Below are 18,003 nucleotides of genomic sequence, written 5' to 3' on the forward strand. Positions count from 1 at the left end.
GATATTCATGTTGACCTTTTTTAATGTTGAGGATTATCATGTGCATATGTCCCTAAATGGAATCTGATGCCATAAGAGCTTGCTGCTTTTGGCTCTAGGATACCTTTTCCTATGTATGGGGGTATATGGAGCTGGTACCAGACAGGGGGCTCATGGGCTTCCATCTGGTCTGTCCCAAGCCTCACCCCTGTTTCTGCCAGCTTGTCTTCCGTGGGCCCAGTGGGACAATTGGCATTTCCAGTTATTTGTGCCTCCACAATAAATGTGTGATTTTCTTGCACCTTTTGCTAACCCTGGTGTGTCTTCCCTCCAGCGTACATATCGAATGCCAAAGGATATCCATGTTGAACCAGAAAAGTTTGCTGCAGAACTGATCAATCGTTTGGAAGAAGTACAGAAGGAACGTGAAGCAGAGGAGAAATTGGAGGAGCGCCTTAAGCGTGTGCGAGCGGTCAGTAATCTCCTTGCCTCTTGTGCCAACCCGGGGACATTTGCTTACTGCACAGCACAGGAATTTTTCAGCTGCCATGAAAGCAACCTGGGTGACCCCATTTGTCACTGCATGGGGTCCTGCAGGCTCCCTGTCACCGCAGGAGCTTCATGGAGCTGTGTGCCATGTGCAGGGCTCTGTGAGATGCTCCCTGCTGTCAGACACCAGGCGTGGCACAGCACTGCCCACTTCTGTCACCTTAGGGACTGTGGGTGCTCTCCACTGTCTTTGGCACCCTCACTGTCCTGTCCATCACAGACTTTGTAAACCATCCCTTTCATGTGAGGATGACACTACATAACAAGGATTCACCTAGAGCTTTGGGGTTTTGTGTTATTTCCCCTTCTTTGGGCAAACAGGTGGCAGATTTTGTCACACTTGCAGTTGTTTGTGTGTGCCTTTAGTCTGCTTCTACCAACTGTGAAAGCCTTCTGTCCATCAGTACCTAGTAAGCACATCCCTACATCAGGTGTGGCATCCAGAGATCCTCTCTTGGGCAGAGAAATGCAGGGACTCCACGGGGTGGCTGGGGAAGCCCAGCCGTGGCACTGTGTGCTGGAAGCCCTGGTACTGATGGGCCCTTCAAAGCCTGAGTATTTGGCAGATGAACCAAAAGCTTTTAGTTCCTCAACAAACTCCACAAGGAGTTATTGGGGGTCCAATTGTGAGACACCCTGTTCAGCAGTATTGACACCTTATCTTTTGTCTGATGTACTGCATCTCACAGGTAAGTGCTTATCTTGTGCTGGAGACACAGGAGGCTTTTCAGAGGACATCGTAGTGTTTCTGAGCATCACAAATGTCATATGACTACAGCCCTATGGGAAGAAGTTACGGGTCTCCACAGTTAATAGCTGCTGTAGCCCTGAGGCGAAGGCTGTGTGCTGTGCAACCTGCAGCTCTCCCTCAAAGCAGAGGTGTTCCTGTCTATCTCAGCTAGCTCTGTGCTTTTAGAGAAGCTGAGTGCCTGTGGCTCCAGGGTGGACCCTTCAAGCTCATTATTTTTAAATATTCATCAATATTTTTGAAGTTAATCTAGTATCTCTCTAAACAGAAAAGGCACTATAGGGCTGTAGTCTTGATTTAAATCACATATGTATTTCTGTTGTATGAAGTGAGGATGCAGAGTAACCTCTGAGCAGCATTTCAGTGCCAAGCATTGTCCATCAAACTCACAGCACTGCTGTTTTCAGCATCCAGCCAGAAAAAGGCCAGCAAGGTGCTGTTTTGTCATTAGATTCCTGCTCTTCAGGAATTAGTCTGTTTTCTTCTCCATACCTACTGCTTTCTGACAAAGCCAGTGCAACCAGCAGCATTTCCATTCATAGTCCTCCTCCTCCTGCTCCCATGGCTATACAGCTGCCCCCAGCAGTGCCCAGCTCCATTAGCCCTACCACCCTGAAGAAGCTGCCAGTAGCAATACCATAAAATCAGCAAATAACTGTGCCAGAGAATAAACATAAGTCTGTCTAAACATATTTTTGTGTAACTTAATCTATTTTGAAGCCCCAGCCTCCCGCTATTGCTATGTATTAAACCTCTTTGCTGTCTACAGAGTATATTTCATTGACTGGCTGGCATTTAGCATTAGCTATTCAGGAAAAGCTCAGAGTAAGCAACTGTAGCTTTTTTAGGTCAGTACTTGAGGTGCAAGAGCTGCTGGAATCAGCAAGAGGAGAGCTTGGGTCCTCATAGATCACAGGGTTGTTTTCTGTGTGTCCTGAACACCAAGACTGCAGGGTGACCTCTTACTGGTTCTGCATGGCTCATTGCACAGTAGCACAGCGAAAACCATACAACATTACTCACACTGGGCAGTTATCAGCTTAGCAGAGAAGCTGGAAATATTGTGCAAAAGCTTCAAAAAAGGGATTTTTCCCCCCATACTGGGCTGCCTGCAGGTTCCCTTTCAAAGCACAGTAACATCTGAAAGAGATACCTGGTAGAGAAGCAGATGACTTCTGCTGAATAAAAAAAAAAAAACAAACCTAAAAGCTCTGAATTCATTAATTATGTTGAGCAGTATAGGAGGTGATGGGAGGATGTGCATGCTGCCTTGTTAATCTCTCAGCTGAATGGTAGCTGCAGGACTGCCTCCAAACCCAGTGAGTTTCAAATGAGCCAGGTGCAGGAGGAGCAAAACTGTTGTTGAGATGCTCAGTATTTGAGTGTAAAACGTTGTCTGAGTAGAGAGGAAAATGGTTTGCTTGAAGATGTAACTGCACTCCTGTGCTAGGTGAGCTGTAGTGGGACTGGGAGGAGGTGTGGGGTTAAAGCGAGATACCGTTTATCCGTAGCGCAGCAGTGCCTGTTCAGCCTCTCGGTTCAAAGGGAAGGGCGCAGGCTGGGCTGCAGAGTAAAAATAGCTCAGCAGGCCGTCAGTGAAGTCGAAGCATCCATCTAACTGTCGCTGGCTGTGCGAGCTGGCGGAGGACGTGCCTGCCTGTACCGCGTCCCCCAAGCACCACCTAGCGGCTGTGCCACCCGCGGCGTGGGCTGCAGGCGGCTGCGGAGACCTGTAGGCACAGCCTTGGGCGGGATCGAAGGCTGATCCTCCTGGTTCCTCAGGTTTGTGTGCAGCAGGCCCAGAAGTGCCAGGTAAGGGGCTGACTTGTGTGTTGTATGAGGCAATTTGCAAGCTCTTGATTTCTGGATTTGCTGGGCAGGTAGGGATCTGTCACGCAGGGCAGTGTGGAAGTGCTGTTGTCTTCACCATGCACCAGGATTTGTGCATGTTGCACAGCACTAGCCAAGATCCTGCATTACATCTCCAGCTTGAATTGTGTCCAGCTTTGTGCACTGTGTCATTGCTTTCACTGTAAACTCAGCACAGTGGTATCTGCAGCCTCGACTTGCGCCTTCAGCCTCTGCTCTGCTCTAGTAGAGAGGACGGCTTGAGCCAGGCAGCCTCCATCCCTGCTTACCTGCCCTTCTCATAACTGTGGGTTCCCTGCTCCATGCAAGGCCAAACCCAATGCTGGGGTGAGGAAGCCAACTTCCCCCAGAGCTTGGTAACACAGATGAGCTGAGACAGGCCAAAGAGAGTGAGACAATGCATCCTTCCCCTTCCCTTAGCCCACCCTGACCTCAGTCCTTAAGCAGAACAACATAGGTACCAGCCCTAAAAGCCTCCAAAGTGATGAGCGTGTCACTGGGTTATCATAACCTGCTCATAGTCATTTAACCCAGCGTTATGGGTTTAGGCTGTGCATATTCCATTCTGTCTTGTACCTGAGCCAGCTGTGCAGAGATGGGGTTTTGCAGGCTGCAGTGTTGTCACTGGAGATGAAAGGTGCTCGTAAAGATTTTAAGAGCAGTTAGTGAGAAAGTAGTGTATCTCCTGTGGAAGTGGGAATCATGTCAGCCTGAGCTCCAGATCTGCAGAGTGACCTGCTGTCATCTGAGTCACTGTACCAGGACTGCTATGCTGTGGGATCAGCCTTGTTCTGAGGTGTTTGCACAACAGCCCGTTCTGATCCCCGCTACGTGCTGAGACAGTTCTGAACAACTTTTGAAGTAGGTTCATATTGCAGCGAGAGAGGGGAATGTAAAGAGAAAACATTTGCAGTTCTCTGCCATGCTCCACACCTGATTCATCCGTTGGGACTCCATTTGTGGCATGGTTTTGCTCTGGGCAGCCTTCCTCAGGCTGCTCCTACTCGCTCTGTGCTCACCGTGCTGCTCTGCAGCGGCGTGGCCCCCTGGAGGAGCTGCTGGCAGAGGGCACAGCAGGCACCCACGTCTTTGGTGCTTTCAAAGGCTGCCATTGTCCTTGGTTGAGTTCTGAACCCCCAGGTGTGACGTGGGGAGGAAGTCTGTTATTTGCTTTCTCGCCCTGTGGTTGGCAGCTGAGACTTTGAAGCTGAATAGCAAGTGATGGATGGGGACATCCGACAGGCAGAGCTGGTGGGAGGCAGTGTTTTCCAGCAGATGCACTTGTCTGGCAGGGCAGAGATACCACATGCTGCAAACGATTTCTTTTCTGCACCAAAGGAAGAAAAGAGAGTGGGATTAAAGCGCTTGCTGGAATCCTACTTATGTAATTTTAAAAAATAAGAATCCTGTTTTCCAATAAAGAAACTTCATAAATATTTGAGTTTATGTTGGAGCATAAAATAGTTTGTCAGCATCAAAATTGTGGCTGTCAGCACGGAGGAGTTTTATTCTTCCTGGCACAGCTGTAAGAGCCACTAACAACAGCATGTCCGAGGCTGCTGTGGGTCTCGAGAGCAAGCAGGCAGTTCCAGCCATTTCTTTATCTGCGTGGAGGGTTTTGCTGCAGTGTCAGCATGCCTGGGAGAAAGCAGGGTTTGATTTTCAAAACTGTTCACGCTGCTGTCGACTTCCAGTTGCACACTCCTGTTACAAGCCCACTGATTGCCTTGCTTTGTGAAAGTCACTCGGGCAAGGAAAGCCCGTGATACCTCCTGACTTGCTGCATGTGGTGCAACTTTGTGCTTCATCTGGTGAGCTTTGTGTGTGGTGAGGTGTGATCTGCTGCTGGTTGTTACAGAGCCGTCTTCGAGGAACCTGCGGAGCTGTTTGGTAAGATTCTGCCTGCTCACAAATCCGATCAAGTTGTTGCACGTAGCTGCAGCCGTGCGTGGCTCTGATGTGTGGGCTGTGTGAGCGGTCGCCTGGCTCACCCTGGATGCTGTGAACCCCGCTGATGGTGTCCCAGCAGGCAGGGATGGAGCTGGTGTGGCAGCTCGGAGACAGGGCAGCTCAGGTGTGTGTTAGGGAGCTTTCTGTAGGAAGGTGGCACAGCCTGGGACAGGGCTCCAAAGAGGGGAGCATCTCTACGTTGAAGATTTTCACGACTTGGCTGGCCAAAGCCAAGGGTGACCCATCCGAGTGTTGGTAACAGTCGTGCTGTGAGCAGGAAGACCCCAGAGACCTCTTCTGCCACCTTTATAATTGTCCTCTTGTTTCTCGCAGGAAGAAGAAGGCGAGGATGCAGATATCTCTTCTGGTCCTTCAATCATTAGCCACAAGATGCCTTCCGCCCAACCCTTTCATCACTTTGCCCCTCGCTACTCTGAGATGGGCTGTGCTGGGATGCAGATGAGAGATGCACATGAAGAAAACCCAGAAAGCATCCTGGACGAACACGTGCAGCGTGTGATGAAGACACCAGGCTGTCAGTCTCCAGGCCCCGGCCGCCACTCTCCCAAGCCACGATCTCCAGAAAGCGGCCACTTAGGAAAGCTGTCAGGGACACTTGGAACAATTCCTCCAGGGCACGGCAAACACACCACGAAATCAGGAATGAAACTGGATCCAGCTAACTTATACCACCATAAACATGTCTACCACCACATCCATCACCACAGCATGATGAAACCAAAAGAGCAAATTGAGGCCGAGGCCACGCAGAGAGTGCAGAACAGCTTTGCTTGGAATGTAGATTCACATAACTATGCAACAAAGTCAAGAAACTACTCTGAAAACTTGGGCATGGCCCCTGTCCCCATGGACTCTTTAGGCTACAGGTGAGTCAGATCAGCACCTGGGGGAATCCCAGAGCTGGAGCTTCTGTAGGATGTGTTTCATATATGGGCTCTTGCACAGCAGTGGCACAGGCTGACTGGGCCATATTTTCTTGTAGAACGTGGCTTAAGGGCCTCCCACTGCGCTTCCTTTGAGAAATGAATATGCTTCTAATAGCACTTATAAATCTCTGTGGCCTGGTGATGAAATTGTCTAACTAGGATTTTTAATGGCCTTGGTTATAAGGTAGCACTTCTGCTCCTTAAAGCAGCAGAGGTGCTGGGGCTTCCCTGTGCTTTGGGAGATGGTAAGGGTAGGACTGTGTCTTAGGGTCTGGATAACAGAAACCAGGTTCTTAAGCTGTTTATGAGAGAACAAAAAGGTCCAACTTTTTGCAAGACTTGTTCTATTCACCAGAAGCTTTCCTTTTTCTTCCTGACTAAGCAGTGGATGCTCTGGTGCTGCTGTGGCCTGCTGTCCCAAGGGGGCATTCTTCCTGACAGGGCTTCTTTAGATGCAGCCCAGGATTCAGCTGGCTTTCTGGGCTGCAGAGTGCACTGCTTGTGTTCAGTTTTTCATCCACCACCCAGTTCCTCCATCTTCTGTCTGTGTGCTGAGAGAAGGCGAAACTCATTCTCTACAGCAGCAGGTTTTGCTAGTCCTGTGTTTGAATTATTGCAAAGGTGAGGCTCAGGGCTACCTTGAATAATGAATGCTGATTGTAAGTGTGGAGTAACTGGAGTGGAGAGCTCGCTAGCTCCTTGAGGTGTTATTTGGGGGCAAGTCTTTTCAGTGTACCAGGGGTAGGATGTTTAGTGAAAGCAGGCAGCTAGATCAATGTGTAGGAACAACTTACTGGGGTGGGAGGAGGGAGGCAAAGCATAGGGGCAGCTGAAGAAAGCTGCTTTCCAGGCAGATTGGGAAGAAGGGCCCCCACGTCTGCCCTTTTTCCATAGTAACAGAGCTAAGATATGGCTTGGTTGCTTCCACAAAGCATGCATGTGGCCATGCTGGATCGACCAAAGCCCCATCTAAGTACAGAACTTCTCTCTAGCATTGTCTGCAACATATGCTTAAAGGAAATGTCAGAGGGCACGTCAGAGCTGTCCTTTCTCTAGCACAAACTCCCAGTTCCTGACTGTCCCCAGGGTAGGACCTTCGTAAGGGAAGAGTTTGCACGTGAACAGTCTTGTTCTTTTCTTCTGTCAATGCTAATGAGCACACAGAAGTAGGGTAATGCAGGTGGGTGATCAGGATGCGGGGGTGTCCAGTAAAGCTGCTGGCTGTGGCAATGACAGGCCAGCTCTGTGCAGCCCCACGAGCATGTAGCTGCCTGGCTGCACCACTGGGCAAATGGGCAGCACATTGCCAAGGAGGGATAGGATAACTGTAATGATGTGCTGTAGCCATAAACATAGCCAGGGCCTGTCTGTAACTGCCTGCTTTCAGTCTAGCTGCAGTCTGATGTGGCTGCATTGCCCAGGTAGGTGACAGCCTGCAGAAGGCTGCCTGCATTAAAAAAAAGTTTTACCACGATATGAAACCTCAGTTCAAGTGGTGGTGAGAAGCAAGTTGTTGGCATGGCAGAATGGCAGGGTAGGGTTTGGGGTGCTAGTGAACCAGTAAGCAGGTGTGGGGATGGAACAGGAAGAGCTCAGGGTAAGAGCAGTGGTCTGACATGGAGAGGCAGCCAGTGGATTGCAGAGCTTTGTGCTCTGAGCCTACTGACCATGTTGGAGCAGAGAGCTGAGGGTTGAGCACAATCCTTCATGTGGCAGGAGATCTGCTGGGCTTTTTGCTGCATTGCCACGGCTCATCTGCCAGATGCACTCCCTGTTTCTCAGGTGGCTGGACAGAGAGCCTGATATGCCCTGGGCCTCAGCCATGGCACGGTCAATTGAACTGTAGTAGAGCCAAGCAGACCCTGGCAGGGCTGAATCTGTCTGAGATGGACGTGTCCATCCTCTGCCACTGTCTGTGAAGGTTTGGCTTAGGCAAAGCGCTAATGTCTCAAGCTTTGTTCTTGCAGTGGAAAAGCAAGTCTGCTCTCAAAAAGAAATATTAAGAAGACCGATTCAGGGAAAAGTGATGGTGCCAACTATGAGATGCCAGGATCTCCTGAAGACGTGGAGAGAAACCAGAAGATCCTTCAGTGGATCATAGAAGGAGAGAAGGAGATCAGCAGGCATAAGAAAACAAACCATGGGTAAGGGCTGGTAGAGTGAGGAGTCTTCATGCTGTCCTATTGCATCCCCTGCATGAGGCTGGTGTAGACTGTATGGTGGTCTGCCTTGTTCCTGGAGGTCTTGGGAAGACAAACATCCACCAGGCATGAGGGTTTAGGTCCTTTGGAGATTGAGGATTGCTTGGGGGCTTTAACCATAAAGTTCATTTTCTTTCCTAAATAATGAACTGTGGTTGTGGGGGAAGGTTGAAGCCTCAGAGGAATCTCACAAATTGCTGCTGTGGGTACAAAATGGATAATGTGGCACACAGTAGGCAGTATTTTTGCTTTAGGCACTTGCTGTACATAAACAGTTGTTAGTCCTGCACGGTGTTGATAGAAACATAGGACCTGCTGCACTGGAGCCATTGGTCCTGAGTTAGCAGCTTAAGAGGGCTCAGGCAAGGAGAACAAGTTGCCCAGCGTTTGGGCTTGTTGAGAGCATCCTCTGGGCTCACCTTGTCTCTCTAGAGCCAAAGGTGTGTCCAGAATCTCTCTGTAATCAAGCAGATCTACAGGCACAGATCACAGCCTAGCCGATCTCAGGGAAAAAGACATGTTTTCATGGTGCCAGAGACAAGAGGGATCTGGGGTCTCATCCGCATTGCCGCAACTGCGTTAGTGACTACTGGTGAAACCACAGTTGTTTTTTGTCTTGTTTCACAGTAGAGGCTGAGACAGGTTGCTCTGCGGGCAGCTGGGGCTGTGCCAGAGCCATGGGCAGTGCTGCAGGGGCTGGCAGGGATGAGCACACACTGCTGCAACATCCACTGCCCACCAGGGGCTCACAGCCTGGCAGCGCACATCAGGGCGTCCTGTGGCAGATCCTGCTGAGTGAATTTGGTCTGTCATTGAGCTGCCTTTTGCTGGGTTTGTTTCTGTTGTGCATTTCATGGCAGCACTAAAACACGTTGGTGATCTCTGTGTTAAGCTTGGGTTGCTCACCCAATGTCTCAACAAAACACTGGAGAAGGCAGTGCTGCACTGCCCCAAAGCCTTCTCTGGGGGTGCAGCGGGTTGGGTGGTGCTCCCCTCTCCCTCACAAACCACAGCACAGCCGTGCTGCAAGGAGCCTCCCAGTGCTTGTGTCCAGCTGAGGAAGCAATCATCCATCTGGATGTGCACGTATGCAGAGTGACTGGGCAGTCTGTGTAAAACCTTTGTATCTGTGTGTAGCTCTTCAGGTGCTAAGAAGCAGCTGTCCCATGACATGGTCCGACCCCTCTCCATTGAGCGGCCTGTTGCAGTGCATCCGTGGGTCAGTGCCCAACTCCGGAACGTTGTCCAGCCTTCACACCCTTTCATCCAAGATCCTACCATGCCACCCAACCCAGCACCCAACCCACTCACCCAGCTGGAGGAAGCTCGCAGGAGGTTGGAGGAGGAAGAAAAGAGAGCTGGAAAACTCCCACTGAAACAAAGGTATGGCCTGTAGGTAGGGTCTGAGCGTGCATGGGAGAGAAGGGGGAGGCTGCTCTGTGGCTGGGGAGCCATGGGAGGTGCTGTGCTCCAGTTTCCAGTACTAACTGAGTGGAGGCACCTGCAGAGAAGTTAGGAAAGTCTCCCCAGTCTCTCTGACATGGCTTCTGACGGTGGTGCAAATGCCACAAGCTGCCTTAAGGCCTGGGCTTGTGTTTTGTGTCTAGAAGTGTTCTGAATGAGCCTGGGCAGGCGGAGCCTGTTTAGAAATAGCATATGAGGAAAGAGCTCTCTTTGCAGATCTAGTCAGCCTCCAGCTTGCTGTACTCACCTCATCTTCACTGGCACACTCATAGTTCATTCACACACAGTAGTTGCAGGGTTCTTGGTTGATGCAGTAGCAGAATTCAGCAGAACACAGCAAAATTAAGTGCAGAAGAATATTTGCTCTTTATCTGCATCTCATTCAGTCTTCTAGCAAAGGCCACTCATGGCTCATGGCAGCTCAGGGGGAGCACTGCACACTGCTGCAGCAGTATTGTGCTCTGCATGCCTGTAGCCAAGTCACTGCAGCTTCCTGTGACTCAGCTCAATGCCTGTTGCAGAGCTGATTCTTCTGCTCCCGTATTATCTTTCAGGGAAGATCAGTTGCAAGGCACACAGAGCTCTCAGATGAAAAGCATTTTGAAAGTGCTTGATAATTACTGTTAAGAACTAAAAGCACTTTGACCATTAAAAATCTTTCACAATGGGAATTGCTTGCTTCATTGCCTTATAGCTGAGTTCTGAAAACTAAACTTTGGAGTCTGACACTCAGAAACACGAGTGTAATTTAAAGAACAAGCTCCTCTAATTGCTGAACTCCAATTATTTTTGCTTGCAATGGTCATGTAGCAAACTTCTGCATATCTATGTCAGAGCATTGATTGGAAGCTAATAATTAGAGGGCTCTCCCACGTCAGGTTGGGCCAGGCCTATTTGATCTAACTTTCAGTTGGTGTGATTGGATGGGATTTACTTGTGGAGTCATTTACAGTCATATTAAATTCATTCAGCTTCCCAAGAAATGTCTAGGTGCAGATGCACACTTGGGAAACACCAGCCTGGGCTTTATACGTGAGTCTTGAATACTCTTAATAACAACTTGGAGCTTTTGTAGAAAGCCCATGGCATTGCAGTGTGTGCCCTCCAGACCAGCAGGAGAGCAGGCTGAGCCATGCTGGGCTGTTCTGCTTTCCCACTTGTGCTGCCTCCTTACAAGGCCTGTCAGTTTTCCTGAGGATACAGGGGTCCCACTGACCTGCCTGACGTGTGGAAAGCCAGGAAGTGGTGCCTGCTGGTGGGGAGCTGCTAATGAAAAGCAGACGTGTCCGTGTTCAGTAGCACGCAAGAATGGATGCAGCCCCTGGGAAGTGAAGGATTTCTTGATGCTGAAATCTCTCCTCTGGATTGTGGCAGGACTGTGTGCTCCAGCTGGGGCATGGCTGAGCTCACATCTTTTCAGAGAGCTCCTGTCGTGGTTAGCAGGAGAACAAGCCGTTCTCTCCCTGTTACACAGTGTTTGGGGCTGGGGCACTGATCTTTGGGATGGCTGCGTGACTTTTGGTGGGAGCCTATGCGAGCTAAATGTCCAGTGCTGGATGACACACAGACCTCTTGTGCCTGTTGCATTGGGGGAGAGCCTTATCCAAGTGGTTGCTTGCCTGTGCAGCCAGTTTTTGAGCCATTTTCTGCAGCTCACTGTCGCAGTGCTTATGTTTGCAGCTGGAAGAAGTAATTAGTAGCAGCTCTGCAGAGAAAAGATTTTCACATGCAGCAAAAGAATTTTCTAGACTCTCCAGCAAAAATGTTAGCGTGAGCTTGGTTTGGAATTAGTTTGATTGGGCCAGGCCTGGAAGAGGACCAGAGCCAGATGCTGGGGCTCCTCCTGAGGTAACATCTGCTGGCTGTATTTCAGGCTTTGCACAGCTCTTCGGCCCCAGGGCTGGGATGGAGCAAACCTCTCCTGTGCCGGGCATGGCAGCATCGCAGCCAGGCTGTGTCTGTGCTCTGACACGGGCTGAGTTAGTGCTGATCATAGAACCATAGAATCACAGCGTGGTTGGGTTGGAAGAGACCTTACAGCTCCCCCCACCCCTGCTATGGGCTGCCTGCCCCCAGCTCAGGCCTCTGTGGGCACCTCCAGGAGTGGGGTGAGGTGCAGGAAGGCAGTCAGCGCTGCACTTACTTTGCTGGGTAACATTTCCTGCTTGTGACAAACGTTGTGAAAGGAGCTGAGGCCAGAAGAAGGAACAGAGCTTACTTGTGTGTGCTCGTGCAGAGGGCACACTGCAGACCCAGGGGGTGGGTGCAGATGAGGCAGGGCTCAGGCGTGCTGCGGTGGAGCAGCGCTTAGCAGGGCCCCATCTGGATAAGAAGTGGTCTCAGGAGGTTTCTGGGCGATGATGACAGCAGAGATGGTTGTGCTGTCATGTTCTCAGGAGAGATATGCCTGGAAAATTGTGTTGTCAATGATTTCTTATTTATCATCCCTGCTTCAGTTTGCTAGAGAACTGGGGATGCGTGTGTGTTCTGTGATGCTCTGAAAGGTGATGTTCCTTCCCGCAAGGAGACACAGACCTTTTGGTTCTTGTCCCATCACTGGTGGCCTCTGGGGGTCCTGTCAGAAAGAGCCAGGAGGCTTTTTCTCCCTCGCATGCTTTCAGGAAGACACAGGGTCCCCACAGCCCCTTTCTGAGCCTGGGGCAGAGGAGCACAGCAGCCGGTCTGAGGTCACCCCAAAGCAGCTTTTCAGGCACAAATTACACAGCGGGAGGAGGAGGAGCCTCCCAGCCATTGGCACGATCTGCTCTGGCTTCTAACAGAGCTGGGGAGCTCAAGGTGTTGGTTCTAACAGTCCTGCCCACCCCCCCAGTGACCAAGGAGCTGCCCCCCAGCAGCCTGAGCACCATGCTGCTGCACAGCGCGTCGTCGTGTCCCCGCCAGCCTCCGTGCCAGCTCCCCTGGGCACCAGCAGCTCTCTCGTAGTCATGACTCGTTTCCAGCAGCATTAAGAGAAGCTTAGGGACTTTGAGGTTTTCCAAACCCCTTCAATTAACTTCTGGCTCGCAGGATGCACAGAATTTGCCTGAATTTATGACCCATTTTGCCTTTAAATGCATGATTATTTTTTTTTCCGAGGATGATTCAATTTCTTAATGTTTTTTCTAGCTGAAGGGCATCCTGTGCTTTGATACAGGGATGGGTGCTAAGAGCCATGCTGGCACCAGGAGCACCATCGCCTCTCGGGATGCTGCAGTTTGTCCAAAGGCCTCCAGGTCAGAGCAGGCACCAGGAGCATTGTTCAGCTGAACTTTAGACCTCTCATGGCTTTAGAAAGAGGTGACAGAATTTTCACTGGTCTTGGTTTGCAATGCCAATGTTTATGTGGGCATGCCATTAAAAAGGTGCTGTGACTTCACGCCAGTATTTAAAGGTTAGAGTCACAACCATTTCCAAAACTGCCATTAGCTCATGTGCTTGGCATATGCAGTTTTTATAGCAACTTTCCAGTCATATAAATACAAAATCATCTTTTTTTTTTTTTTTTTACCCTGTGTGCCTTTTAAATAATTTTAAAGCTGCCAAATTTGTTTTATGTGATTTTGAAAGAGAAGGCAGCCTCTGGCTGAGACCACACATGCCAAGCAACGCATTTGTGTAGGCTGCTCAAATGTTTGTGCAGCATTTACAGTGCCCGAGATGAAAGGCTCCACAGAAGTGCAAAGTACCCTTATTTTTATTGTTGCTACTTCTGTCTGACTCTGAAAACGAGGCGAGGACTGGGCTGACACTTTCAGTCTGGTGATGGCACCCCATAGCAAATGCCAGTGTGTGGGCTTGGAGGCGAGGAGCAGACCGACATCCCGAGAGGCAGGAAGGAGTGAGAGATTCCAAGTCTGCTCACTGGGGGTTTGAGGATGGTGTCTGCCTTCCAAAATCCAGCCAGCAGCCCAGCCAGGCCTTGCCACCCTGCTTGGATGGGACAGGACAGGATGGGACGAGCAGCAAAGGGCCCGGTGTGTGGCACGTCCCACTGCCCCGCAGCTGCACACAGGATCTTCAGATGCTTCAAAGCAGCAGTTGCTAGCTGGCAGGATGGCACTTTCTTCTCCTTCTGTCTCATGGATATGAAGGCTTCTCCTGCCAACCAAATCCTGCAAGCCATCACTGAAGCACTGCTTGTACCGAGGTGGCAAGCCAGAAGCCTGAAGCCCAATCACGCTGGTGCACACCAGGGGTGACATCGATTGGCTGCAATGGGCCTGTGATGCTCTGCCTTGCCATGCCCTACCAACTGCTCTCAGAGTCCAGTGCTGCAGGAAAGGCACCCCTCCAAGCCTGTCCTTGGGGATGGGTTTTTCTGCAGCATGAAGAGGCTGAGCTGGAACCCGTGCCTGCTTCCTCCCAGCTGCAGCCTGGCCTCCATCCAGCCTTCCCAAGAGCTGTTCCACCAGCCTGAGTGTGCAGGTGTGCGCCAAGAAAGGTGGTCAGAGTAGAACGTGTTTCCTGACTGTTAGTTTGGCACCTCCATACAGAAAGGCCCCAGTTCTCTGCAGGTATAGGAAGGTCTTGACCTGCACCCCCTGCACGGGCAGCCCCTCACCCAGACCAGCACCCAGTGCTGGTGATGATGCTGGGCCTGTTCCGAGCACCAAAGGCTGATACTCAGGATGTTGCTTGTGATTTCGTACAACAGGTTGAAGCCCCAGAAGAGGCCGGGCAGTGGTGCATCCCAGCCGTGTGAGAACATCGTGGTTGCTTACTACTTCTGTGGAGAGCCCATCCCGTACCGCACCCTCGTCAAAGGGCGCGTGGTGACACTGGGACAGTTCAAGGAGCTGCTGACCAAGAAAGGGAACTACAGGTAAGGGCTGCTCACCACGTGCAGTGTGGTGCCAGCATACTGTCAGCAACCTCAGCAACCCCTGGCAGCCGCCACCAGCGGGATGCAGCGTTGTTGCTCCTGCCAAGGCAAAGGAGGTAGGTCAGGGGAGCTCCTGGGGTTCTCAGCAGCCTTGCAGGGTTATGGCAGCACAGCAGAAATGTCTGGTTGCCAGTGGACACTCTTGGAAAAGTAAGTCCCAAAGTGAGCCAGGAATGTACTTTTTAAATAAGGGTAGAACTCATACTTGTGTCTGTAATCCTGCCTCATGGAAGCAGGCTTATGTTTGGGTTTGACTGGGAGGGTCTGGCTGTTGAAGAGGCAGGTTATGAGGGCATGGGAGATTGGGTTTTCTACCAGAAATATTCTGCATCACAGTTTGTGCCTCAAACAGAAGTCGCTTGCCCTACAGGGCTGCACAATGTCCTGGGCTGGTGAGGAGCAGCATCAACCGGTGCTTGCCGATGCTGTGGGGAACATCCCAACTGCCAGAGCCATTTCAGGCTCCCAGAATTTCCTTCAGTGTGAGCAGGGAGGCTGGGCCCTGCTGAGTCCCAAAATGCCCATCATTCTGTAGCACCAGGCGTGGGATAGGAAGCTCTGCAAAGCACCGCCTCCAAGTAGGAGCTGCCTGGGGAAGAAAGCCTGCTTAGGAACACCCCAGGGCCCTGCCAGCATCAGGACCTCCAGCCAGCTTTTGTGAGAGCTGAGAACGGGCTGGGATTCAGAGCCTGAGCTCCTCAATGTGCAGTTCTGACTGCTGTCACTGAGAGGGCAGGGGCAGATGCCAGCCTCAATGTCTGCCGTGGCTGCTCCCATTCCTCATGAGTTCACAGCCGTGGAAGTGCTGCTCCCTGTGTTTGGGTGGCACTGCGGTGTCCCACACAGGTTGACCCCTCTGTGTCCCCATGTTTCTGCTCTCTCAGGTATTACTTCAAGAAAGTGAGCGACGAGTTCGACTGCGGTGTGGTCTTCGAGGAGGTGCGGGAGGACGACACCATCCTGCCCATCTTCGAAGAGAAGATCATCGGGAAGGTGGAGAAGATCGACTAGGCTCCAAGGCTGCAGAGGCTTTGAGGAAAGGACTGTGAAAGACTCTGGGACTGGAGGAGAAGGTCTGGGGCAGACGCTGGCGGTGCTTCTCCAGGAGGTGCTGGGCGAGCCCGGGGCGCAGCCCCCTCTGTGCCAGGACCTGGGCAAGCTCTGCTGTGCCATGGGAAGTCGTTTCACCCCACAAACCTGCCAGTGGGAGCCTGGGCTCCCTCTCCATACCGAATATAAGTGTAATGTAGCATTGTACAGTGCATTAGAAAGTGTAAAATGAACTTGTTTACTAAAGCTGCATATTTTTGATATATTGTAATAAAAGGAAAATATTTCCAATGTCACAGTGCTCTTATGTAAATGTAAAACATACAGGTACTGCAGAACTCACCCAAAGTGTACAGCCATCCGTCAAACTCCGTGTGGTCCTCGCTTTCACAGCACCCTTCCCTGTCCCCTCGGTGTGTATGGCTCTGAGCAATGCTGGGGTGGGATGCACCCAGCCAACAAGCTGCTGTCCCTGCTGCTGTGGAAGTCACTGCTGCACTCCAGAGGGGCACCACTGCAATTCTGCACAATCTGAAGACAACTGAGCCATTCTGAACGAGCTGGGCTCTCGCCTCCCTGGTAGTTGCAGCTACTGGACCTGGTAGGGTGGTTTTTCTCCTGAGCTTTCTTGTGACCGAGTGAACCCCTAAGGGAAGGGGGGGCGGGTGCCAGTTCTTGGTGCTGCAGGCTTCCCGTGGTGCCTTCCACCAGGGCAGGGCTGTGGGCCACCAGTGAGGATCAGCTGCTGCTCAGCACTGCAGGGCTGGGCACTGGCATCCCATGCCCTGTGCTTGTCCCCCACGTGTGCCTGCTCCTGGGGCAGACGTTGCCTCCTGGAGGGTGCTGCAGCCCCACGGAGGGCTGGCAGCCATGTGCAGGCCCCCAGTGCCAAGGCTGGACTTTGGTCAGGGGAGTTGCCTTAGGAGAGAGGTAGTGTGGGGAGGAAACCAATTGGACGCTTCCAGTCTGAGGACAAAAACCATCACGTTACGAGTCCTGTGTCTTCTGTCCGGTTCTGTGTCTCTGGGGAGGCAGCGTGAGGGCACTGTGGTCCAAAGCCAGCAGCAAAGGAGTTGTGAACGGCCAGCTCCCCTGAGTGCTGCAGTCACTGTAAGGGGTCGCTGCTTGGGTATGCAGATGGGACTGAGCCCAGCTCCACCTGCCCTCAGCCCTGCCCTCCCCACCAGCCCATGCTCTGTGCCCCAGCAGCCACAGCTTTGCTCTCGCCCTTGGGCAAACCCAGCCTCTGTGCCCCCACTGCCAGCTCCTAGGGGGTCCCACGTCAGCACTCACCCTGCCCACCCACGTGCCCATTGCCCACTGCTGCTGCAGCACATTTTGGGGCCCAACTCGGCTGCCTGCAGGGCTGGGGCCGAGTGGCGCTGTGTGGGGACAACTCAGCCTCTTGTACACGTCACCGAGTGCCTTTAAACATGGTTCTGTGACTTGCCTATCACTATGTGAAGTCCAGCAAAATCGTTTTCAGCCAGGGAACAGTGTTACGAACGTCTTTCCTCCCTCTTTTTTAAGTTCTGATGGTGTTGTGTCTGGTGAGGTTGTTACCATGCCTGGGATTTCCGTCTCCCCCTTTTTTTCTCAGGGGGTTCCCTGTAAATATGTACATTTGCCGAGCGCAGCATCCTCCAGCGGCCGTGCAGCCCTGGTGATGCCTCCTGTGCATCCTCATGTTCTGACTTGTACAATGATCTTTTCAAAGGTACTTGGATAAAATGAAATAAAAACCCCACATCCCGATGCCTTCTGTTTTTTTCCTTCCCTGCAGAGCAGATGTGGGAGCGGGCTGAGACAACTGGTGAATGGGAGCAGACAGAAGGGCCCTGCTTTGGCCACGGGCACACGGTAGGGCTGCCCACAGGATGGGGGGCATGGGGATCCCAGAGCCATTGCTTATGGCTGGAGAGCAGCAGCTCAGGGAGAGGGGACGGTGCTGGGGACTGAGGGAGTGCCAGGGGGTCCTGAGGCTGTGAGCCAGGCATTGGAAAGGCTCTAGAGGAGGGCTTGGAGCCCATCTGGGGCTTCTCCTGCCTTCCCAGGGTGTGACAGCAGCTTCTGGGACTGGAGCCCTGGGGCAGCTCTGCATTCTTGCAGCCCAGGCATGGGGCAGGAGGCCTTGAGGCCATGAAGCCGAAAGCCCTCTGTGGTTCCTTTGTCCCCAACACCCTGACAGCTCAGCCCCATGCCTGGGGCAGTACAAGGGCTGCCTGCAGCGCTCTCACACTGCTGGGTCAGGAGGACAAGCATCGCAGCGTGCCCAGGCTGTGTTGGGTCCAGCATCACAGGGAGGCAAAGGCAGCACCCCCTCCATGGGAATGCTCAGTGCCATGAGTGCCTGAGACCGAGCTG

General features: G+C 51.9%; 1 protein-coding gene across 2 annotated transcripts in view; it reads left to right on the plus strand.

Moving 5' to 3' along the window:
* Positions 1–17,394, plus strand: part of AXIN1 (axin 1) — a 68,020-nt gene extending 50,626 nt beyond the window's left edge. The window contains exons 4-9 of one of the 2 annotated variants that reach the window (XM_042864278.1): positions 314–451; positions 5,429–5,982; positions 8,010–8,186; positions 9,381–9,626; positions 14,362–14,529; positions 15,474–17,394. In XM_042864278.1, coding sequence (XP_042720212.1) covers positions 314–451; positions 5,429–5,982; positions 8,010–8,186; positions 9,381–9,626; positions 14,362–14,529; positions 15,474–15,600 — 1,410 coding nt within the window. In that variant the 3' untranslated portion in view covers positions 15,601–17,394. The remainder of the gene's footprint in view (positions 1–313; positions 452–5,428; positions 5,983–8,009; positions 8,187–9,380; positions 9,627–14,361; positions 14,530–15,473) is intronic. The other variant, XM_042864279.1, reaches the window with a different exon arrangement.
* Positions 17,395–18,003: the final 609 nt, after the last annotated feature.

Source organism: Lagopus leucura, unplaced genomic scaffold, assembly GCF_019238085.1.
Source record: "Lagopus leucura isolate 7727_CA_CO unplaced genomic scaffold, USGS_WTPT01 Super-Scaffold_760, whole genome shotgun sequence".
Taxonomy (NCBI): Eukaryota; Metazoa; Chordata; class Aves; order Galliformes; family Phasianidae; genus Lagopus; species Lagopus leucura.